We start from the raw sequence: 25,354 nt of genomic DNA on the forward strand, positions 1-25,354 counted from the left end.
GCCAGTGAAATCCATGTAGCCATTAGCTCAAAAGAGCCCTTTGCAACACAAAAAGTACTTTGATGAGCCAGAATTATGGAATAAGACAAACCCCCCAATCATTTCCCATCACTTCCTTTTCTCTCTCTGTGAAATAAGGGTTACAACGTCCCCCACGATGACAGCTAGGACGATCAATATCCTTAACCTTGTTAACATTAGATATGGGGTTTCAGGCGACGAATCACTACCATCGCTACTGTAGATAAATCGTACCTATTTAACCTGTGAGCCCTCAGCAGTAGAAGGGTGAAGGGTTCACCAGAATCAGATACTCCTCAGGTTGGAGAGGGGCAAGTGATGCCCATAACCTGTCAGCATTCTACTTGCTAATACGCTACAAGGAACCCAATCCGGGTGACCTGCTCAGTCATTTATCATGTATACCTCAGATCAATGATGGCCCATGTATCCATAGTGAAGGGCTCTTGTGTTACACAACACACATGTAGTGGGTGAAAGGAAAGAAAGGGAGGAAGCAGATCTTAAATCAAACCCAGATGTGTGCAAACATGACTAAGGACTTTATTAACCAAATCATTTCCCCTGGAATATCCACAAATAAAAGTGATCTCTTTATATATATTCACATTGTATAATTGTCATGGTGTGACAAAATTCTCTTTTGAATTTTCCAGTACTTCCTATAATTGTCATAGATCAGTCCCCATGCAGTCACTGGAAAGGTTGAAAAACGTAGTAACAATCTGAGTAGATTGTGTAGATGGCATGGAAAGCCAGGTTCAGCTCCATTCATGTCCTTGGCTGCTCTTGTTGTTAGTAAACTGTTGGCTACTCAATCATTGATTTGATCACACTGCGACATAAAAAAAAAATCTGAAATGAAGAAAGCTATTTCCTCCTGGAGAGTGCTCCTCCTCTTCTTGTTTTTCAACATTTTCCAATTTTTATATATAATAATAATGACTATAATTATCCTTGATATAAATTCAATAGTATTTTTCTCTGTCAAATTTAAATAAAGTATTTTGGCAATCTTCATATGGTGTAATTTAGAATAAAAGAATATTCAAGTAGAAAATAAAACTCAGGAGAAGAGGAAAAGGAGAAAGAACAAAAGAAAGCAGTAGGAAAAGAGAGACAAAAGAGAAGAAAGAAAGAAAGAAAGAAGGAAAGAAAGAAGAAAAGAAAGAAGGAAGAAAGAAAGGGAAGAAAGAATTAAAGTAACGCATCCACTTGGAGTCAGAAATATATATATACAACTTAAGTGGTCGTTGAAGTGTCCCGTCATCATCATCGCCCTGTGAAATCTCTCTCTCTGCAGTGCTGTAGTATAGCATACAGTCTCAGTACTGGAGTGTTTAACGGCACTCCGTGTGTTATACCAGTGTGTAGGACTTTGCGTAGGGGTTGTTGCTCTGTTTTAGGTGTCCTCTGGAGTCTAGCAGGGATTCCTGTGAGCTGCTGAGCTTGGCGGCCTGCGCCTGGGCAAGATCTGTGGGGTCACGGCCGGCGGGGTCACGGCCGGCGGGGTCACGGCCAGCGGGGTCACGGCCGGCGGGGTCACGGCCGCCGGGGTCACGCTGAGGCAGTGTGGAGGCAGTCCCTGGCTGCCACTGCTGCACCTCAACAGACGTAGGCACCTCCATAGGTGTGGGCTCCAGGAGCGGGGGCCGCTTCAGAGTGCGGCTCTTCTGGGGCTCCAGACACGCCTGGCCCAAAGCCCCGCCATCCACCCCTCCACCTTCCCTTCCTCCGTTCCCCCGGCCTCCCGAGGCAGAGCCGCGGTTTAGCAGGAAGTCCATACGCAGGTACGGGGGCAGGTGCACCAGCTCTCCTCCTGCAGGATGAGGCAAGAGAGGCAAGTTAGAGGGATACACTACACATACTCCAACAGGAAGACCATCGTCAATGTCAACGTTATCCTTTGGCTTCCTGTTGCTGGGTTTCTATACCATAGGGGTCTTTTCATAAGGAACATTCTGCCAGGCTATTTGGAATAGTCAGTTGAATGATAATGTAATATAATTCATGCTATGACATTGGTCAGAAGGACAAAGATTTCATCTGTCATGATTTGGATGGATGAGTAATGGATTACTCATCATTTGATACTGACGCCTTGATTTGTCATATTTTGGGTTGCAAAAGGAGGGGATATTATTCTGAAATTATTACCAGAATTTGTATATCTTTCAAAGGTTTTATGCAATATATATTGTATTTGTTTATGCCAGATGATTACTGTCCCTATGTGTGGCCACAACTACTATACAAAATATTCAATATTGTAGATAATATATATTGTATATAATCTATATAATGCAGTATGTACTGTACGTACATATATAATAAAACACTTACATTTGTGTTACATTTTTACTTTTTGGCATCAAATTCATGGCAGTTCAGTCAAAAAACTTTAGTTTAACCATCTATTATAAACACGCACAGCGATCATTTTATACAGGTCTTGGTGTTAGGTTCTGCCCCTCTGGGGTAACTTACTGCCATCACATGATCATGTATATAATATGACTAATAACAATATCAACACCATAATATCATTAACAGCAATCCCCATAGGCAATGAGGAAAGTACGATCCGAAGGCAACACAGAACCAAACAGGTGGAGGCAGGGGTGGTGGGTGGGTTCACGTTGATACTGATGATTAAACAGTCAGTGTTTCATCTGATATTGTGATAGAAGGGATCCTAGGCATCAGCTGACCAATGAGCACTCAGGTTTCCTGTCTGAACGGCTATGCTATTTTGTTAAAGTTACTTTATAGAGTTGCAGGCATAATCGAAAACAAGGCCATTCCTGACTAAATGCTTTTTAAAATAAATGTTTGCAAATTTTTTCTTGAACCATTTCTTTGAAAGGTACAGATATAAATATGTAAAAAAATCTAACTATAAACTAAACTTCTCCATATACGTGTCTAGACTTAACTGAAGCACAGTGGTTCAAATCTAATTTAGAAACAGATGTTTATTTATCATGCATTAGCTAGAAAAAACCAAGCCGGTGACATGACCCAAGTGTACATTTAGCTAATTGCACTGCAGTGCTTTCCCCTTGCAGAGATTAAATTACTGGAATGTGTTCAGCCTATAATGATACATATCTCTTCGATTGATTAAGTCACATACAGTAGTTAACTTAAATTAGCTCATCACAAATAGAGTGTCCAATAGCCAGAGACTAATGATTTTACACTTAAGTAGGAGTGGTGTGGAGACATGTACTGTTCTATTACCGCTCTAACAGATGTTTTAAACATTAATATTTCATGGGCCATATAGATCAGCAGGCTTGAATGACAAATCACTGTCCACTACCACCACGATCTCCGGCATCAAAACCACCACAAGACACAGAGGAGGTTCAAAGGGCTAGGTGCTGTACAGCATCTAGTATTCAGCATTATGTGATTTTGGTGAGGCCTAGAGTTCACAAGGGAGCATGCATAATTTACTGTGTATATAGCAGGCTTTATTAAAACCAGTAAAGATGATGAATGGTGACGTTTTAATTTAATTAAATATAGATTCAAGATTTTCTTTGGGTGCTCATTAGGAATTTATTTAACTGAAATCCATCAGCCTGTATATTGCAGGGCGTGGGTAATGGTACAACTTGTCTCTACTAGACAATAGTGATTCCCAGCCATGCAATTAAATCCTGGGTGGGGTGGGGGAGGATGATGATGTATGTAGCTGTTCTAACATTCGGTGTCCTCAAGTCGACCTGTGCTGCTGTATAAGGAATTGTTCTCATGTTCTGTAATCTGTAACCCATCACATTTTGACCACTGAATCATATAAACAGGGTTTAAGTAAATGTCTCTGAGCTGAGACACTCAACAGCATTCTCTGCAATTGGCTCCCCACAGTAACTGTACAGGACAGACTGTTTTAAAAGACATCACAATGATGTTTACCCAGTGTTTCTTGCCTCAATGACAAACACACATTTATTTTTCTATCCTTGTAAGGACCCAGAAATACATGTTTCTCTCTATCCCTTAGCCACAAACCTAAACCTAACGCTAACGCCTAACGTTAAACTAATCTTAACCTGAATGTAACCTGAATGCCTAAATGTAACCTAACCCTTATGCCGATCTCTAACCGTAATGCCTAAAATGTATTGTTACTCCAATTCTAACACTATGCCTCACTGTACATTTTCCCCTTAAATTAAGCACTAAGCAGGAAATTGCTTTTTTGCTAGTGGGGACCTGCTAAAAACCTTGGCGGGCAGCAATGTGTAATGTCTTACTATTTTTGTGTGGAATTTGTGTCCCCAAAGGATCACATAGACTTGGATCACAAGCATGCATACATTAAGCTTGTCAAATTCTACATATTGTGTCAATGTCAAACTCATTAACCCAGGTTGACTTACTGTATCAGCTTCCGTTGTGTGGGTTTGTGCGTGACTGTGTTTGACACTTGTCAAATGAATAGAGGAGAGGGATGTCCCAGCCCCTATGTCACTATGTGACAGACAGATGAGGTCAGTGTGTCAACTGAGGGAAAAGAGAACTCCTGCAGAACTGAGCAAATAGGATGCAGTGGGCCAAAATCAGTCAGGCAGACAGAGACACAGACATCTAGCCTGAACATCACTTTGGTGTGCCGGCATCGCCATGTACAGAACCTTTTACACTGAATATACAGTGGGGAGTATTTGATACACTGCCGATTTTGCAGGTTTTCCTGCTTACAAAGCACGTTATCATAGGTACACTTCAGCTGTGAGAGATGGAATCTAAAAAAATGATCCAGAAAATCACATTTGATTTTTAAATCATGAATTTGCATTTTATTGCTTGACATAAGTATTTGATCACCTACCAACCAGTAAGAATTTCGGCTCTCACAGACCTGTTCGTTTTTCTTGAAGAAGCCCTCCTGTTCTCTACTCATTACCTGTATTAACTACACCTGTTTGAACTCGTTACCTGTATAAAAGACACCTGTCCACACACTCAATCAAACAGACTCCAACCTCTCCACAATGGCCAAGACCAGAGAGCTGTGTAAGGACATCAGGGATAAAATTGTAGACCTGCACAAGGCTGGGATGGGCTACAGGACAGTAGGCAAGCAGCTTGGTGAGAAGGCAACAACTGTTGGCACAATTATTAGAAAATGGAAGAAGTTCAAGATGACGGTCAATCTCCCTCGGTCTGGGGCTCCATGCAAGATCTCACCTCGTGGGGCATCAATGATCATGAGGAAGGTGAGGGATCAGCCCAGAACTACACAGCAGGACCTGGTCAATGACCTGAAGAGAGCTGGGACCATAGTCTCACAGAAAACCATTAGTAACACACTACGCCATCATAGATTAAAATCCTGCAGCACACGCAAGCACCCCTGCTCAAACCAGCGCATGTCCAGGCCCGTCTGAAGTTTGCCAATGAACATCTGGATGATACAGAGGAGGAATGGGAGAAGGTCATGTGGTCTGATGAGACAAAAATAGAGCTTTTTGGTCTAAACTCCACTCGCCGTGTTTGGAGGAAGAAGAAGGATGAGTACAACCCCAAGAACACAATCCCAACCGTAAAGCATGGAGGTGGAAACATCATTCTTTGGGGATGCTTTTCTGCAAAGGGGACAGGACGACTGCACCGTATTGAGGGGAGGATGAATGGGGCCATGTATCGCGAGATCTTGGCCAACAACCTCCTTCCCTCAGTAAGAGCATTGAAGATGGGTCGTGGCTGGGTCTTCCAGCATGACAACGACCCAAAACACACAGCAAGGGCAACTAAGGAGTGGCTCCGTAAGAAGCATCTCAAGGTCCTGGAGTGGCCTAGCCAGTCTCCAAACCTGGACCCATTAGAAAATCTTTAGAGGGAGCTGAAAGTCCATATTGCCCAGCGACAGCCCCGAAACCTGAAGGATCTGGAGAAGATCTGTATGGAGGAGTGGGCCAAAATCCCTGCTGCAGTGTGTGCAAACCTGGTCAAGAACTACAGGAAACGTATGATCTCTGTAATTGCAAACAAAGGTTTCTGTACCAAATACTAAGTTCTGCTTTTCTGATGTATCAAATACTTATGTCATGCAAAGAAATGCAAATTCCATCCATCCATCATCTTCTGCTTATCCGGGGGCCGGGTCGCGGGGGCAGCAGTCTAAGCAGGGATGCCCAGACTTCCGTCTCCCCAGACACTTCCTCCAGCTCTTCCGGGGGGACACCGAGGCGTTCCCAGGCCAGCCGTGAGACATAGTCCCTCCAGCGTGTCCTAGGTCTTCCCCGGGGTCTCCTCCCGGTGGGAAGGGACCGGAACACCTTCCCAGGAAGGCGTTCCGGAGGCATCCGAAATAGATGCCCAAGCCACCTCAGCTGACCCCTCTCGATGTGGAGGAGCAGCGGCTCTACTCTGAGCTCCTCCCGGGTGACCGAGCTTCTCACCCTATCTCTAAGGGATCGCCCAGCCACCCTGCGGAGAAAGCTCATTTCGGCCGCCTGTATCCGGGATCTTGTCCTTTCGGTCATGACCCAAAGCTCATGACCATAGGTGAGAGTAGGAACGTAGATTGACCGGTAAATCGAGAGCTTCGCCTTACGGCTCAGCTCTTTCTTCACCACGACAGACCGATACATCGACCGCATTTCTGCAGAAGCTGCACCGATCCGTCTGTCAATCTCCCGTTCCATCCTTCCCTCACTCGTGAACAGGACCCCTAGATACTTAAACTCATCCACTTGAGGCAGGCACTCTCCACCAACCTGAAGTGGGCAAGACACCCTTTTCTGACTGAGGACCATGGCCTCGGATTTGGAGGTATTGATTTTCATCCCCACCGCTTCACACTCGGCTGCAAACCGTCCAAGTGCATGCTGAAGGTCCTGGCTTGAAGGGGCCAACACGACAACATCATCCGCAAAGAGCAGAGACGAAATCGTGTGGTCCCCAAACCTGACACCCTCCGGCCCCTGGCTGCGCCTAGAAATTCTGTCCATAAAAATTACGAACAGAACCGGTGACAAAGGGCAGCCCTGCCTGAGTCCAACACGCACAGGGAACAAGTCTGACTTACTGCCGGCAATGCGGACCAAGCTCCTGCTTCGGTCGTACAGGGACCTGACCGCCCTTAGCAAAGGACCCAGGACCCCATATTCCCGAAGCACCCTCCACAGGATGCCACGAGGGACACAGTTGAATGCCTTCTCCAAATCCACAAAACACATGTGGATTGGTTGGGCAAACTCCCATGAACCCTCCATCACCCTGTAGAGGGTATAGAGCTGGTCCAGTGTTCCACGGCCTGGACGAAAACCACACTGTTCCTCCTGAATCCGAGGTTCTACTAGATCAGTGCACGTGGCACCAGGAAATGCAAATTAATTACTTAAAAATCATATGATGTGATTTTCGGGATTTTTGTTTTAGATTCCGTCACTCTCAGTTGAAGTGTACCTATTATAAAAATTACAGACTTCTACATGCTTTGTAAGTGGGAAAACCTGCAAAATCGGCAGTGTATCAAATACTTGTTCTCCCCACTGTATATCTTGCTCTGTGAACTGACAGGGGGAATAAAAAACTAAACATAGGTGAATAACAGAGTGTGTGTGCAGCCAAAGAGCTGCATAACAGCACACCAGACTGCCATCTACAACCGGTTCTCTAAAGGTTGTCTGCGTCACTGCCACGCACCAGCTCCTGTTCTAGGAAAGTGACCCCGGTTTAAGCACTATGCGACAACAGGATCTGCCTCTACAGGGGTGATATCATGCCCAACTTCTCCATTGTGGCGGTAAAGTGCTGTTTTGTATTGACAGACAATGGCATTAGATTGGCTTGACAGATAGCCTCTACTTGCCCTCGGCTGAAGGAGCCTCCAGCTGGCTGACGACTGTGTGGAGCTGTGTGCACCATCAATACATAATAAGGGCAGAAACTAAAGACCTGGCTCCGATACCCAAAACCCTGTCTGCCTCATCTCACCCCGGCCCAGCACCAGACTCAAGACACCTCTGACACCGAACTTGTCTTCACCCCAGACTGACAACAAAGCAGGCCAGGACTAGCTAAATGCTAAACGGCCTGTTTGTGTGTGTATTTGTGCGCATGTATTTTTAAGAAAGAATATACTTTTTCTTCTCTGATCCATGTATGTTTATCTGGCCTGTCTGGTCTGGTCCACACTCAACAAGCTGTGCCAGACAGTGTAATCAATACCATAGGGAGGTGTGGGTCAAACGAGGCCAGTCTGGAAGAGGAGTGTCAGACAGATGGACTGACAGACCGACAGATGGGCAGATAGAAAACTCCTCCATGTGCAGACATTGCAGCGTAGCACTAAAGATGATTAAAGCACTCTCACAGGGGTATTTCTGGGTTTTAATAGCATTTGTAATCTATGCCATGGGCTGTAATCTGAGAAAGTGATTCTCATGATCATTGTTATTATTTCACAATACACTTTTTGTAATAAGCTGTGTTAATTGAAAGCTATGAAATTTCACTAGGCCCAAGCCTAGTTACTAATGAAAGTTTCTAATGGCCAGGGCCCAAAGTGAGGAAAGTAATTCATAGTACAGTTTGGGTGTGTGTGTGTGTGTTTGTGTGTGACTGCCTGCTTGTCCTATGAGCGCCTCGTTCTCCTCACCTGGCCTGTGGGCCTTGGGCACGGCCATGTTCATCACCCGGCTGACGTCCTGAGGCTTGGGCGGGGAGGCGGTGAACCTGCAGATGCCTGACTCGGACGGCGTGCTGGAGGTGAGGCTGTCCGTGTAGTCATTGGTGCCTGCGGTCATCTGCTCCGAGGAGGTGTCGGAGATGAAGCACTCTGTGATGGTGAATTTAGCATGTCGCAGGTGCTCCTCCATCTTGGCGTGCTCGTAAGCCCGCGCCAGCTCTTCGTACGTGGATGACGCGCTCTCCGTCGATACCATGCTGCTCCGCGCACGGTCTGCACATAAACGCGCACATAAACGCGCACACACACACACACACACACACACACACGACATCATCCATTATAGTACATGCATTGAGCTGAAATGTCCTGAGATGTGTAGGAAATAGCATAACACATACCCTTAACAGTCATGTTATCCAGAGTCTGACCCTTCCACGTACAGTAGTAGTGGTCGCCCCTCTGCTGCAGACTAATGTTGTATGCGAAACATAGGGTCAGTCCAGTACCTGTGTCCTGCGACGGGCTGACGCTGTAGCTGTCGCTCTCCTTGTCCACAGAGCCGGCAGCCCGTGGAGTGGGGAGTCTCCAGTCTGTGCTAAGGGTGTGGGAGGAGGTGGGAGGCTGGGGTCGGTTCAGGGTCCACTGGCTGGCGTAGCGGCTCCTGCTGGCTGTGGGGCCGGCTTTGGCGGTGCGCCGCGCCGTTGGGTCTGGGGGGTAAAAGGGCCACGGTCATCAGTGACAACAGGCTGTACATGCACGTGTGACATCACCAGGTGTTGATTTTGAATCGAAGCCTTGGAGAGAGGTCAGAGGTGGTGACGGGGGTTGTGCCGGACGACTGTTTGCGTAGACAATCCACAAGGTTATCTTTCTGTCAGATTCTATGCGGTCTCCAGTCTATGTTGGTTGTTATGTCTTAGTTCATCCAGGTAGAAGCCATCATCTCAGCAGCTGGTGTGAGTTGCGGTGTTGGGGGCATACTGGAGGCCATTGTTGGTCAACAGTGGGAGGTAGGTTAGCAGGCCATTGTTGGTCAACAATGGGAGGTAGGTTAGCAACTGGAGGCCATTGTTGGTCAACAGTGGGAGGTAGGTTAGAGGACAGGCAAGACTGTGCTTTCTTTCCCCTTGCTGAATATGTTCTGGATATCATATCATATGGTTTGATGCATTATACAAGCATTTGTGTTGGATTCTGTGTGGAACAGCATCGGAACAGGGGCTTTGTTCCTTTGTACACTTGCAATGTTAGGATTTCTGGGACCGGCTCTGGGGCAGCTAAGAAGGCTGGGAGGGCAGTTGTTTTAAGGAGTGACTGGCTGACCTGAAAGAACCAGTTAATTTGCTATTCTGCTTTTGTTGTTTTGATCATGGTCAGGAATATGGAGTTTCCTTTAAGCAACAGTTTGCATTTGATTTCAACACTGTTTTGGGTCTTCCTTTTAAAATTAGTTTAATTTGAAAAGGTTATAATATATAATATATATTTTTGGATAACAGATTTCTGAAATGTGGTTGTATAATCTTTCCACACCTATGGTTTTCCATCCTGGTTGTGAAGAAGCTGTAGGTTTGGATGGGGAAGTGGTACTTACTCGAAGAGGTCAGCTTGCTATAGAAAGCAGAAGTCTTGAATACTGCATCAAGAGAGTTGTTTACTTCTTGCCAGTGTTGGGCTCTGATCCATGTTAGGAAACCGTTGAGGCTAGACTGTCAAAATGAGTGATGCTCTCACTACTTTCTCCTGCCATTTTAGTTTACAATTTCTGGAGACCATACAACTGCCTGCCTGATGATAATTTAGGCCAACTGGTGATAAGGGTTTATGGTTTCTGTTAATGAATGGTTTATGGTTTACGGTATCCACCCTTTCATGAAAGATATACTATTTTCAAAGACAAAACTATTCTCATATTATGCTTGACCCAGACATTGTGGTATGCATCAATGGAACCAAATAAGAATTGCCGGTTAGCCATTAGATCCAGCCTGGAAATGCCAGAGAAGAATAGCAGTGGTAACAGTAGTAGGTCAGAGTGGATTTCATCAGCGGGCTGGGGCACTAGGCTGTGTTGGCCATCCACTCTGCGGCCCGAGTCGGCCGTTAGAGTTCAGCCCCACTGCAGTGCCTGGCCGGCTTCAATGAGCCCAATCAGGTGAGCAGTCAGGTGGAGCCAGGAGCCTCTCCACCTTTCATCAGATTGGCTTCTCAGCAATAGCGGAGCCTCTGTAGACCAATGAACAGTCACAGCCTTGGCTTTTTCTGCTCTGGGCTGTGGACTCAAAACCATGAATGTTTCTTGAAATCCTAATCAATGCTTAAACGGGATTTCGATCATGGTGTGTGGATATCCAGAGTTTCAAAACTCTGACTTGAGAACTGGCATACAGTTCCAAGCACCCAAGACAGACTGATGTAGAATGCTTGGATTAAATGCAACCATATCAGAAAACCGATATCTTGACAGCGTTTCCTTATTTCACCTCAACAACACAATGATCCCTATTTCTTCAGTTAACTCTAGGCTGGTTCCTTACTGAACAGCAGCATAAAGGTGGCGAGAGGTGACATTTGGGTGGCCAAAATAAATAAGGCTCTTACTGGTTCCAGGCCGGGCGTCTGACACGTCCACCAAGGGGCCTGTGGCCTGAGACAGGGACTGGTAGTGGACTGTATGTGTGACAGTGGATGACTTCTGTTTGGATGTCTCTCCAAAGTCATTATCAGTCAGCAGCACCGTCGACCGGTCATCTGGGAGACAGAAGAACGCCAAGGAAGACAATGAGTTTGCAGAAGAAATGGTAACATATCACGTAAAAGGGTCAGGGGCAGGACTCTCACCGATTGTCTCCATGGTGTCTCTCTCTTCGATGAGCAGCTGGGCTCGGGGGATGTCAATGTGCATTCTCAGTGTCTGCTGCTGTTTGTTTGACGTGTCTGGGGTCCGTGTGTTTTTGCTAGGAGACAGACCAGTCTGTTAGGAGGTGCTGTTGTATTGCTGGTATTCAGCCAAAGATGTAATGTTCATCAAGATTCCTAATGAAAGCCATGTTCCCCTTAACGTACCTCATCAGCATTTCTGCCAGGCTTTTTGCATCTGTAAAATCAGCATATACAGAGTTAATAACATTGCAGTGTTGTGGTGGACAGAAACTTACATAAGATTGAATTTTAAAGCACTAATACATTTTCTTACACAAACAAAAGCAGAACATTATAGTGTTGGAAAATGAAGCTAATCTAAACAGACCATAATATGTTGTTAGCTAAAATCATAGGATCTAATTACGTAGCATTAAAAGTCACTGCTCAATTTATCCTCACTGTCTTGAGCCTAAAGAGATTCTGTTACAAGACTGTGCCTCATTTTTCTGGTTGCGTATGTGTGTATATTTGTGTGTGAGCATGTGGAGGTACATGAATGCACGTGGGCTTGACTGACCCCGTAGTCTCTTCAGCCTCTGCTCCCTCCTCCTCCTCTTTAGCACCATCAAGAGGATGAAGACCATAACAGCAGCCACCAAGATACATGTGATGGTCACCATCATCTTCAGCCCCTCATTGCCTGACATGTTGTCTGTTATGGGGTCCACAGTCTTTAACAGTGGTGGAATGGTGCCTGTGAGGAGAGGACCCACAATTCCTCAACCGACCATTCACAGGCTATTAGGCATGAATATTTATGGAAGCACCATTGGTTTATACACTTAGTTACAGCAAGTAGTGGACCAACAAATGAGTTCCCGAAAGACTGATTGAAATTAAGTATCATGGTAAACCTTTGGATTTCACCCTAGAAGAGTGTTTAACTGAACTCACTTCCATCTGCATTGAGGGTGGCAAATGTAATCTTTTTCTCAGCGGAGCCGGCGCTGTTAACCACCTTCATCTGCAGCTCATACCAGGTGGCCTCGGCCAGGTCGTACAGGATGTAGCTCTTAGTCAGTGAGGTACGCTGAGCTGTAGTCCACATTGCTGTGTCCACTGGACGGTATTCCAGGGTAAATGAGGTGATTGGGCAGCCACCGTTATTCCAGCCAATCAGATTCAATCTCACCCGGGTGGAATTGATGCTGGCAAACAGCTCATGTTCCTTGGCAAACTGGGGCTCTAGAAAGAAAAGAATTAAACGAAGTATGGAGACGTCTGTTTGTGCTCGGAACATTTGATTAGTTTTGTTCATTAACCACATCATGTCACGTAATAACTGAACAATTGCTTGATAAAGCTGCATATGGAACTGTTGAGTTGGATTCTGCTCTGAGAGGACAGTGCATGGGCTATTCTCTACCTTTCCCATGGGTCTTCGCTTCGATTATCTCACTGATGCGTCCTGGTCCCACTCCGTTTTGAGCAGTTAGGGTAAACTTGTACCAGGTGCCACACTTCAGGTTCTCCAAACGGTACGAGCGCTCGCTTGGGCTGATGGGGAAACTGCCCCATTGCTCGCTATTGTCCTCTGAGTACTGCAGGATGTAGCCTAAAGAGGGAGACAGAGATCATAACTATGTATTTTCTCCCCAACTGACTAAAAGCAAATAGTAAACTTCATTACCCAGATAATCATTTACATGGCTTCTGGAGAAATGTACTTCAGCCGAGTGGAACATTGTAGTATTTCTTTTTCCACAGTGGGTTTAATGTTAGACATAGGATAAATACTTACAAAAGGACAATAGCACTTGATCATAACCACAATTTTCCTTGGCTAATTACAGGAAATAAAGACACTATACTGTATGTGATGCAGGAAATTGACAACATCAATAGACATGTGACATAACAAATTAGACCTATTGACATGGGAAAGCATCTTGGACCTCCCTTCAAAAAGCCTGAGAGGCCAAAAGAAGCCTGAGAGGCTTGTTGTATTCCAGTAATTACCAGCTATGATAAATCACCAGTGCTACTCCTTCTGTGATTGGCCTTTCTTCTTGATTGAGTGGTTTAATCTTCTTCTTCAACCCACATAATCGTCTTTGTTCCCTTATAATCTATTCCCTCTCTGCTGTTTTAGCACGACACTCAACACAATTACAAGGCCTGTCTAAGATAATAGAAATTGAGAAAACAAGAGCTCCTTGTCAGATAATTTTGTTCCCCCAATGACCTAATAGGGTACTAAATGTTTGTGATGTGTCATTGATGTGTGTCAGTAGTTACCAGTGACTTTTTTAAGTGTCAATAGTTTGTCCAAATGTGGATTTCTATCTTGCAGAAGTGTCAGGTCTATGCCTTGTGGGTGTGTTTCTGGTGTGTCCAAATGGCCTATTGTCTAACCTCTGATGGAGCTCCCTCCGTTGTCCCCAGGTATCCAGGACAGAGTTATTGACGTGGTGGTTGTCTTGGTAACGGTTAGGCGTGGTTGGTCTGGAGGAACTGTAGAAGAAAAAGAATGACTATTGAACAAATATTTAAAACAAGATACATGACTACAAAGCGCTATGACTACACATCTTCAGAAGAGCTTCTGCTAACCTAAGAAAGGCCTTTGAAGTGTTAGCTAGTACAAACTAGTATTGGACAGTATTGGTTCTTGGACATCTATTTCTGTCTTACCTTGAACTTGCAGGTTAAGCGTGATCTCATCAGAGCCCCAGTTGTTGCTGGCCACACAGCTGTAGTTCCCAGAGTCCTCTGCTTTCACTGTCCGGATGATAAAGCTGCCGTTGCTATGGACACTACGCCGTCCATCAGTCAGAACAGGGGTAGGGGTACCATTGCTGTTAAGAGGTACAGTTGACCAGATGATGAAAACTACAGTGTGATCATAGTTTTAAAAAACAATAACAAATTTGACATTCCTGAATATTTTTTTTATCAAATGAAAGATGGGTCTTTATTTACTTTCCCTTCAGCCACTTGATGGTTGGGGGTGGATCTCCAACTGCCTTGCAGGGAAGAACAATGTCCTTCATCCAGGGTGTGGTCACTGTACCATTGAATGTCAGGATCCTGGCAGGAGCTGTGGGGATTAAAAACAAGCATAACTGTGACTAGACCATTATTTTCCAGTGGATAAACATATTCAGTAATAATTTCAGAAAGCAAGGAAATATTACGGTAACACAATACTGCAATCATGTCTAAATAAAACAATGTTTAGATTCTTCATTTACATTACTGTTTCATCCTATTCTGACTATATTGGTCAAGGTATGGATTTTGCTAAAGGTCAGAGAGTGTAGCTTAGTGGTTAGAGCATCTGACCGGCAACCGAAAGGTACCGAGATTGAATCCCTTAGCTGTCAAGGTGAAAAATGTTCAAGTAAAAAAAGAAATTCCCTTGCAGAAGAAAAAAAAAGACTATTCTATCCTAAACTAGTACCTTTGGCTAGAGGTTCCACTGAGATTGTCTCACTGCTGTTTCCTCGACCAGCAGCTGTCACAGCAACCACCCAGATGCTATACTTCCTGTTGCGTGCCAGGTTGGGTACGCGGTAAAAATACACATCAGGAGATGCCTCAAACTCACTCATCACCTGTAGTGAGGACAGAGGTGACAGAAGGCATTTATCAGAAAACGGGTCCTTGTGAGCCTTCTCTTTCTGCTATGGCGGAGGACAGGAGGACTGGAAGGGACAGTGACTGATGAAAGTTGCTATGAGAGCTGTATTAATAACAATACACCTACATACCGTGGGGTGCAGGTTGGAGCAGAAGACAATGTACTTCCTGATGATGCCGTTGAGTTTGAGAGGAGGGAGCCAAGACACAAATACCACAGAGCTGGTAGAGGCTGCAGCCTTCACCCCGGCTGGAGGCCCAGGGACTACAAGTAGGACGGAGTGAACGCATTGAAATATACATACATACATACATATCCACCCACCCGTCCTTCTTCGTTCAATGATTGCCTGAAGCCTGTGACATTTAAACATTATCAGTCACTGGGTATTGTCCTTGTTGAAGGCCCGCACTGCAGTCCGTCTATAGTTCTTACTTGATTCTGTCATTGGTCAGCACTGATGTCATGAGACACCTTACCCCCTGCCTGAATCAGAGAGGCATGCTCATGGGGATGTGAGTGTACATTCCACCTCCATGCAGAAAAAGATTCCTCAGGAGGGTAATAGGTTGAGGAAAGGAAAGATTTACGCATCGACAAAAAAACAATCCGGTACCATCTCTGCATGGTGGAACTCATTGTTCCTAACAAAGACATATTTTTCCCTTAACCTTGACAGGCCGGTTTCATTTTATTGACAAACTCAATGAAGCGTGGAGCATTGTAAGACCCCAGTAGGGGCCTACGTCCTACCAGCCCATCTTTAGATACACAATGAGAACTCCAAAAGTATTTGGAAAGAAACACTTACAGGGGGGTCTCTATGCCAGCACTTAGGACTGGAAATTATGTGCTTAGTTCCCCAATTAAATGGTTCAAAAATATTTGAACAGATACTCTACGTACAATAAAGTAGACATGTTCTGTACTGCATATTCTTCAAATTCAATGATTGCCTGAAGTATGTGACCAATAGATGTATTTTTTTTCTTGGTGGTTCTCTGTCAGGCTTGGACCACAAAAATCTTCAGTTATAGAGGCCTTTTTCCCAGTCTTGTCTTCAGCATATGAAAGGCTCAATTGCATTCAGATTGGGTAATTGACTTGGCCAATCAATAATTTCCCAAGTACTTGACCATGAAAAACTCCTTGGTAGCTATGGCAATGTCAGTGTGTCATTGTCTTGCTGCATGATGAAGCACCATCCGACGAGTTTTGTTGTATCTGAGCAGACAAGGTCTCCTTCACCTTGCTGCTGCCGTTAGTAGTTACAACACTGATGAGGACAAGTGAGCCATTTCTAGTGGACACCCCCTCCACCGTGTTTCAGAGATAATGTGATATGCCACAAACCTTCGCCTTGCCATTACGCTGGAACGCACTGATCATTTTACAATTATTTTAGAATACAGAATACAGAAGAAAATTACAAAATGGTCACTATCAAATACTTCTGTGGCTGCACGTGGAGAAATTCGCTCCAAGTAGTCGAGACACTTGGATGGTGTCTCGTTTGCCAATGACAATCCTCACACACCCATCATTATTTTCATGTCAAAATTGCCGCTACACACATAACAATATTAATATGGCCTCATTACAACCCATAGCTACACGCATTTGCAAGAAAGAAATGTACGTGCTGTAAATGCCAGATTTGTTTCCTAAGTTATCTTACCGTCCTCCTTGGTGCGGGTGAAGATCTGCTCGCTGCGCACCCCGTCCCCAGCCCGGGTGAAGGCCAGCACCTGGATGCTGTAGTTGGTGTACTTCTCCAGACCATCCAGCTCCAGAGACGGATAGGAGGTGGTCACGTTCCTAATCTCTCCCAACTCTGAGAATGTCACAGAACATTTTAAAACAAGTATTAACATCACTGACAGCACACAACATCCAAAAGATTGAGTTAGCAATAATTATAATTAAAACTAGTGACCCTAAAAAAACACATATTGCAAACTCTCACAATCCAATGCCCAGACAGAAAGTCACTGTTATTTTTGACTGAAGCAGTATTTCTGCTGTTGTCATGACCAATTACTGGCAGTAGTGCTCTGCTCTTTCTCCTCTGTCCTTGTACACAGAGTGGAACCAGTGACTCTCAGTGTGTTATTGGATCATAATAACTAATGATGGAGCGTCGCCAGGCCACACCCACCAGAAAAAGCACCTCTTGTTGACATCAACATATATAAACAAATTAGCCCTTAACCGACTTCATTTAGAATAGAAACAATATTCTTACGTATACCTATATAAAAAACCTTTCCTCCTTGACATCACTTTGCGGTAAACCTGTATAAAAAGTTATTTCTCAAACCAATAGGAGGTTTTGTATCTCTAGTATTGTTACTAATTACTAATAGTTTTCTCCAATAGTATGGGTTTATCAAAGCTGATATATTGATTGGGATGAAATGCACTGACATGACAATGGTATGAAAAGAAAAAAGCGGTCAGTGTTCCCTTTTGTGGGATAGAAAAGTCTGTAATTACGTGATAGTGTCAGCTAACTGTTCATAGAATGAAACTGTCACACAAAATACATAGTTTGCACAATTATAATTTTTTAAACAAATATGCATTGGTTCATTCTATAACGCTAAGCTGATGTTCATAATGGGTGGGTGCTATTTTGGTACAAAACATTTAGCAGTTTAATATTCCAGGTGGTATCAAATAGGAAAATATATATATATTTATTTTTCTTTGAATAAATAAATAATCCAAACAGAAGACAAAGAAACACATGTTCAAACTAAATTAAACAGAACAAATAAGACCACCACAAGTTTTGCATGTGTGTTTGTAGTGGGATCACCTGAGTGAGGAATGGCATAGCTCTATAAATGTTAATCCTACACATTATTTTGCCAAAATACTATTTAGATCTGTGATTCCACACCTCAGGTAGCTCAAGCTGGTAGCAACATAGGAATGAGGGTCAGTTAAAGGGGAGAGGGAATGAAATGACCATGGAAAAGTTTTAGTAAATTCAGGGGGTTGCCCTGACCGCACCTGGACTCAGCGATTGTTAAGCCTTCTTCCTGCCAAGAGGTCAGAATATCCACAAAATGACTAGACTATACAATACTTCCATGGTTGGTTTAATTGACTCAGCTCTTTAACTGACCCCAACTGACCCTACTTCAGAGCAATAGAGAGGATCAACTAAGTGATGATCTTCAAGTAGTATTCAATGTATTTGTCAGTGACAAAGAAACATTTTTCAAGTTACAACAAGAATAGTGGAAAATACTGAAAAAAACAGTAAAAAGCACAGTGCCTTAATTTCCACACCAATACAGCATGGCCCTAACTATAGCATTGTCCACATGACCTGTAGAAAAATATTTTTATATTGGACTAAAACATACAACCCTTCTCACAGAAGTCCACTAAGTGCCTAGTAGCTGAGTGAAATCTGAGGGTGTGTTTATGAACACTTCGGCTGTCATTCTTTTCAGTTCTCTACTTCCCATCGTTGGAATAAACTGCAAAAGTCTCTCAAATCACCCTTTCATTTTTGTAACAACAGAAAATCTGAGCTGCTATCTGATCATTGCACCAGCAAAACAAATAATGTATCTGTATAGAAGTATCACCTTATATGTTATATTTGACTTATCTCTTCTATTATTGTTGTGCAGAGTTGTGATTTTATTTATTTATAACCCACTGTTGTTCAGGAATTTTTATGCATTGGGCCAAGTCATCATTGTAAATGAAAATTGGTTGCTCATTTGCTTACTTGGTTAAATAAAGATGAAATAAAATAAAAGAAATCCTCCCATACCTCCATCGGGCAGGTTAGCCCAGTAGATGACTCTGTAGCCCTGAAGGTTTCCGTTCAGGGCCTCTTTTGGCAGGGTCAGCCAGGACAGAGAGATGACCTCTGGAGACTTAGCCATGGCCAGAACATTTTCAGGTGGACGAGATGGCACTGGTAAAAGAAACAGGATGGAAAAAGAAGTAAAAACATAGTCATTAGAGAAACTAGCTCGCAATACTTTCCTCTTACTGGCATGTTACTTTATTATTGATTTCAAATATTTGTGTTTATAAATTCAACACCCACGGCAGATACTAGTCTACCCACAGCAGTTAATTATGACACTGTGAAACTTTGTCAATGGGCCTGAAAACTCACTTCCAAGCATTCACACACACACGCACACGTCCGTCCCCCTGAGCCCTACTAACCGTCCTCAAGTGTTTTGGTGATGACTTCCTGAGAGGAGGGGCCAGTGCCTGCCCGGTTAGCTGCATGCACCACCACCCCGTACTCAGTGAACTTCCTCAGGTTGTCCAAGGTGATGGTCTCGGTGCTGTCCCCTGTAGTGTCCATGCTGATGATATTGAACTGGAAGCTGCCTCCGGAGCTGTACTCCCTGTAGCCCACCTGGTAGCCCCGGATTACCCCATTTTGAAGGTGTTTGTGGGGGGCCTGAGGAGGAGGGCAGAGAGACTTTCTGTAAAAATGGGGCCATCTTGTTGCATTGCTTACAATTAAGGGACAGAAGCTTATAAAAGGTCAAATGCTCTGTTTTATTATTATTTTTCCATCAAAGAGTGTTCATGGAAAAATATTGTAAAATCACCTTCCAGGTGACTTTAATGCTTTGAGGGGAGGTGGGTTCCAGGTGTACTTCAAGTGGAGGCCCATCGGGGGCTGTGGAATCGACGTGAAATACACAATACTCTTATGAGAGTTCATTGGCAAAGGCAATTCAACAGTATAAAATGTGGAACATATCTCACTAGATGGCGCTACAGTACTAGAAATCTCTGATCAATCATGAATGATTTACCATATTCAAGGGACTACTAAAGTTATTAAACCATTACATATCCATGACTAAAATCTGAAGACAGACAGAATATAAACGTACAGAATTTTTGAACCAATTGGTAAGAAATCAGTGTGGGCCAACCTGCTTCGTCAGTGGTGATGGTGAGCTCATTGCTGGTGTCACTCTTGCCAATGTCATTCTTGGCAAACATGCGTATGTTGTAGGTAGAGGAGGGGTGCAGGTCTATGATGGTGGCCTGGTTCAGCTGGGGGGACACGTCTTTGGTTATCTGGGCTGAACTCCATGAAGCTGGGGGAAACATAATGACACCATTAGCATCTCTGTATGATATGACAACCGTAAGAGAACCAAAACAAAAGAAAGAAAATGTAGTAATCTGGCTAGCAACTACCTCTATTAGTTCTACATTGATTTAATCGATATAGCTCCTTTCAACCAACTGAACGCAAAGCCCTTTACAGAGTAAGGCGGGAAACCCAAACTTTCCAGAACCCTCTCCACACATCAGCTATGAGGAAGAGAGGTGATGACTGATATACACCAACTAGGGAGGCAGGGGATGATCAGGAGGCCATGATGGCAATCAGTACAGGTTGGGAATTTACTCATGACTCCTGGGTTCAAACTGATACCCTTACGTTATTTGATATAGGATTTTTACTGACCACTGAGTCAGGACACCCGTTTAACATTCCACCTGACAGCGGCGTCCCTCGCACGGCAATGTCCCCATCACTGCCTCGGAGGCATTGTAAATGAATATTAAGACCAGAGGGAAGAGTGCCCCTACGGGCCCTCCAACACCACATCCTAGATCGACCCTGCTTAGCGGTAGAGGCGAGCCAGCAGTAGTGGGACAGCTATGTTACAACAATATAGTCTGCAATTTCACATGCATTCCTCATGTCATTCTATAGACATTGTTGCCATGGCCTACCGGATTTGTTCTTGCATTCAATGTCATATCCTGTGATGGGGCTGTTCCCGTCGAAACCCATTGTCCATCGGAGGGCGATTGTCCGGTCTCGGACCTCTCGGATCTCCACCTCGGGAGGATCCGGAGGCTCTAAAAGAGTTTAACACCACAGTAGAGGTTTACCTGTTTACTGAGTAGGAGAAACAAACTGTAGGCTCAACTCAACTTAGAACCCAGAGTTATTAGGTCATGTTGTCATGAAAAATACGAGTTGTAACAGACAGGTACCGCTATGAAGGAACAGCCTGGGGATTACCTTGAACTGTTAACTGAATGATCCCCCTGTCTTCCCCATATGAGTTGATGGCATGGCAGGAGAAGAATCCAGAATCTTCCCGAACAGTGGGCAAAATCTGAGAAGCCAACATAGTTTTCAGCCAGAATAAAACCCCACAAATGATAGTTATGTGTTCACCGTATCATTTAGTGTACACACTGCACACAAAATGCCCAGCAACAACTCACTAAGACCATGCTACTACCAACTAACTAAAAACACAAGATAACCGGCTGAGGGGGAGGCCCCAGCGCACCTTCAGAGTTGAAATTACGTCGTCAGCCACTTCTTTGACCACAACGGTGTAGCGGCTGGTCTCTGGGTTGATAATGCGTTCCTCCTTTTCCCACCGCACCATGATGGGCTTCTCCCCATGGGCAGTGCAGCTCATCTCCTTCTGCTGTCCCACTGTGGCCATGGTGGTGTTGGGATATGACGTGATCATGGCCGGGACTGAGGGAGAGAGGGGGACAGAGAGAGAAAATGTGGACTACGTAAGTACCCATTTCCAAATGCATTTTTGTTAAGTACTATGTGTATTGAATTAGGATTTGCACCCTTTGATTAATGCTACACAGACACCACTTTAAAATGTTGATTGAATTAATGTTTTACAAAAGGCAATTAGACATGCAAAAGTGAAATGATTTTATTGGATACATATTCCTCCACCTGAGTCAAAACTTGGTTGAACCACCTTTGGTAATAGTTACAGTAGTAATTAAGTCTCCACAAGCTATACACATCTAGTTCCAGCAACGGTCGCCCATAGTTTTTGGATGGGCACCATTGGTTAACACCAACTTTAGTCGTGCTGTAGATCACCATCTGCTGGAGTGTTCTGGACTGACTGGGTCCTTTTAGAACACTTAGTTTCTTATTTCTAAACGAATCCATGTGTGTCATTGGCGGTGTGTTTAGGATTATTGTCTTGGTCAAAAGTGGCTTGCAGACTAATGCAGGCTTTTCCTCTAGTATTTTGCCATCTTTTGCTTCATCCATCTTGCCTTCCATCCTGACAAGTTTCCCTGTCCCTGCTGATGAAAAGCATCCCCATAACATGTTTCTGCCACCACTATGCTTTACCTTGTGAATGGTGTTCTCAAGGAGATAAGCAGGGTTGGCTTTGGGCAACACATTTCACATTTCACACAGGACTTTCAACTACATATTTGCTTTGTAGCAAGGACTTTCTCCACACCACTGTTTCATATAGACCAGCATTGTGAAGCAATTGGGTAATAGGTCACAAATGGAAAGTCTTCAATGCTGGTTGTGGCTCCTTCAAAGTTACTATTGGCTTCTTTGCGGCTTCTCTTACTAACAACCTATTTGGTAGTTTTGGTGGATGGCCAGGTTTTATATCAAATATTTGAATAATGGATTTAACCATACTCTGGGGAATGTTCAAAGTTTGTGATATATTTTATTAGCCAAACCCTAACTGACGCTTTTGCACTGGTGACTACCAAACCTAATCACTCTACCTATAACTACCTACCTCATGCTGATTCTTTTAACAGATAAACATGTGTCAGGAACTCATATTTATAGTTGTCCCTGGTTCCCACAATGCATTGAACACTAATAGTTCAAAAACAGGCCTTCGGGTAAGCAATTTCTTCTCCGCTCCAGTGTCTTTGATACAGATGTTCATGTGTTGTTCCTCAGGCAGACACAGGCCGCTACAGAGCAGAGGAAAGCAGTGACACTAGTTTGAACTCCCGAAGGTGTGAAGAGCTCATTGGGCGTTAAGGATCTACAGTGCAACACACATATTAACAGTGGCGCTGTGTGTTTGTGTGTGTGTCTGAGTGTGTGTATATCCGAGTGGATGTATGCCTGTGTCTGTGTATTTCCTGTGTCTGTGTATTTCGGCTATGCAAAGTTTCCCTACCTCCCTTCTCAAAACACATTGACTCACCATAAATAGATACCCCAGTCTGGCTATACACTGACGCAGCTGTCCTCTACCAGTATGCAAACACAGACACACACAACATAGTCCTGTACACTCTCACATAGGTTTGCTTGCTAAATTACAGTTACACTGAAAGCAAGGTATATTCATAACACAAATCTTTCAAATTGTTGCTTATGTACACTGGATCAGTAGCTGCTTAAATTAAGCACTGTTGCAAATGTTTTAAAGAGGAAATGCCTTTAAGGCAGACAAAATCTACATTGAAGCAATGTAGCAGACTCTCTTGAGATATGGTCTACCAACTAAGCTACATGGGCCCTGTGTACTGTATAGGTACTGTATATAAAAGTGCAGGTGTTTGTACACATCACATGCCACATTATTGGGACACTTGATATTATCTATAGAACGGTGAGTTGCTTGGTTGGCCCAGTTTACTGGGTCACAGCCACTGGGTTAATGGTTTTTGTCTGTATAAAAAGAAAAGCAAGGTTGGGTTGTTCTTGCTGGAATCTGCCAATTACGTTGCCAGCACTTGCAACGTAGATGTTAAGGTGAGTAGGATGTAAGTGAATTTGCTCTTACATAGATTCTGCTCGTGTGTATCGGTTCGCTTCGCACTGTTACAGGGTTGTTATTAGTTACAACAGCCAGAAGTCAGAAGGCCCATATACTCCATCAATCAGATGAGGCACTGTAATGAAGTTAGAAGGCCTGCCTATTCAACCTGTGCTGATGCGTATTCTGGCTTGTGGTTCACAAGAAACAACTAATCAAATGAGGATGGGTATGTGATGGGTGTGATGGATGAGAACTAGCTCAGTGTACATGAATTTTACTTCAGAGAAATTATAAAGATCTTATATCAATCTACATTTATACATCTACAGTGGCTCTCAAAAGTATTCACCCTCTAGACTGTTCCACATTTTATTGAAACAACATAATATCAAAATAGTTTTAATCAGGAGTTTTTGCCACTGATCAACCCAAAATAGGTCCATAAAGTAAACCTAAAAATATTGAATCTGTAAATTAAATGTATGAAACAGAAAATAATTGATTGCAATTTGGAATGACACACCTGAATGAACTGTGGTACAACCAACTATTTTTGGAAGTCACGTAATTAGTTGAATGGGCTCCATCTATGGGCAATAAAGGGGTTTCACCTTATTTCACCTGGTTAATACAAATCCAAACACAAACTACATTATGAAGAAATCGATGGGTAGGATATAAGGACATTTCCAAGGCATTGATAATGTCCATTCTTAAGACACTGAGTGAATATGGCACAACTGTAAATCTGCCTTGAACAGGCCGTCCTGAAAAACGGAGTATCTGTGATAGAAGGGCACTGGGAGACCAGCAAGTCACTTATAGCAACTCTAAAGAAGTTACAGTCTTCCACTGCTGATCTGGGAGACACTGGGCATACTACAACAATAGCCCAGGTGCTTCACAAAAGTGTCCTTAATGGGAAAGTGGCAATGCCATTGTTGAAAAAACTCAGCTAGAGTTTGTTAGAAGGCATATAGGAGAGAGGAAGAAGATTCTATGGCCTGAGGAGACCAAATATAGAATATATAATTTTACATCAAAATTGCGCTGTGTTTGGTGCAAGCTGCACATAATCCTGAGACCATCTCTATGAAACATGGTGGGGGCAACATCATGCTATGGGGATACTTCTCTGTGTCAGCGTCTGGAAAGCTTTTGAAGATAGAGTGAAAAATAGAGGCAGCAAAGTACAAAGAAATACAGGAAGAAAACCTGATTAAGTCTGTAAGAGACCTCAGACTTGGGAGATGATTATATATAGAGGGGCACAAATGTGTTAAGATAATTGGCAAAGACAACAGAGCAACATGGCAAAACTATAATGAACAGGCACATCACATGAAGCAGTTAAAGGCACTTATTTGTGTTGGTTATTTCTATGCCCACTCACTATACACCAGACCAAAGGTCTCTTCTATCATTGCTATGCGGGTGACACTATACTGATTTTCTCCATCCCTGCTTCTGACACGGTTGACCCACCAATATAAATAGGTTTATAAAATTTAGGGGTTAGCTTGCTTCCCCTTCAAAATGCTGAATGAAGGCAACAGCTTTTCCAGTCTGCTGGGAGTTGCTGCAATAAGGCAGGGCCTTAATCATAAATTTGATATC

At 43.7% G+C, this 25,354-nt stretch overlaps 1 protein-coding gene across 1 annotated transcript in view; it reads right to left on the minus strand.

Moving 5' to 3' along the window:
• Window positions 1-548: 548 nt before the first annotated feature.
• Window positions 549-25,354, minus strand: part of dscamb (Down syndrome cell adhesion molecule b) — a 161,231-nt gene continuing 136,425 nt past the window's right edge. Inside the window, exons 12-33 of the mRNA XM_010889381.5 lie at window positions 21,509-21,705; window positions 21,232-21,328; window positions 20,937-21,065; window positions 20,120-20,287; window positions 19,787-19,857; window positions 19,389-19,632; window positions 18,982-19,128; window positions 16,864-17,019; window positions 15,316-15,449; window positions 15,006-15,159; window positions 14,525-14,642; window positions 14,237-14,400; window positions 13,958-14,056; window positions 12,969-13,157; window positions 12,497-12,787; window positions 12,120-12,296; window positions 11,744-11,774; window positions 11,519-11,634; window positions 11,279-11,428; window positions 9,184-9,384; window positions 8,645-8,947; window positions 549-1,840 (exon numbers count right to left, since the gene is read on the minus strand). Coding sequence (XP_010887683.4) covers window positions 1,380-1,840; window positions 8,645-8,947; window positions 9,184-9,384; window positions 11,279-11,428; window positions 11,519-11,634; window positions 11,744-11,774; window positions 12,120-12,296; window positions 12,497-12,787; window positions 12,969-13,157; window positions 13,958-14,056; window positions 14,237-14,400; window positions 14,525-14,642; window positions 15,006-15,159; window positions 15,316-15,449; window positions 16,864-17,019; window positions 18,982-19,128; window positions 19,389-19,632; window positions 19,787-19,857; window positions 20,120-20,287; window positions 20,937-21,065; window positions 21,232-21,328; window positions 21,509-21,705 — 3,797 coding nt within the window. The 3' untranslated portion in view covers window positions 549-1,379. The remainder of the gene's footprint in view (window positions 1,841-8,644; window positions 8,948-9,183; window positions 9,385-11,278; window positions 11,429-11,518; window positions 11,635-11,743; window positions 11,775-12,119; window positions 12,297-12,496; window positions 12,788-12,968; window positions 13,158-13,957; window positions 14,057-14,236; window positions 14,401-14,524; window positions 14,643-15,005; window positions 15,160-15,315; window positions 15,450-16,863; window positions 17,020-18,981; window positions 19,129-19,388; window positions 19,633-19,786; window positions 19,858-20,119; window positions 20,288-20,936; window positions 21,066-21,231; window positions 21,329-21,508; window positions 21,706-25,354) is intronic.

The sequence above is a fragment of the Esox lucius genome, chromosome 1 (genome assembly GCF_011004845.1).
Source record: "Esox lucius isolate fEsoLuc1 chromosome 1, fEsoLuc1.pri, whole genome shotgun sequence".
Classification (NCBI taxonomy): domain Eukaryota; kingdom Metazoa; phylum Chordata; class Actinopteri; order Esociformes; family Esocidae; genus Esox; species Esox lucius.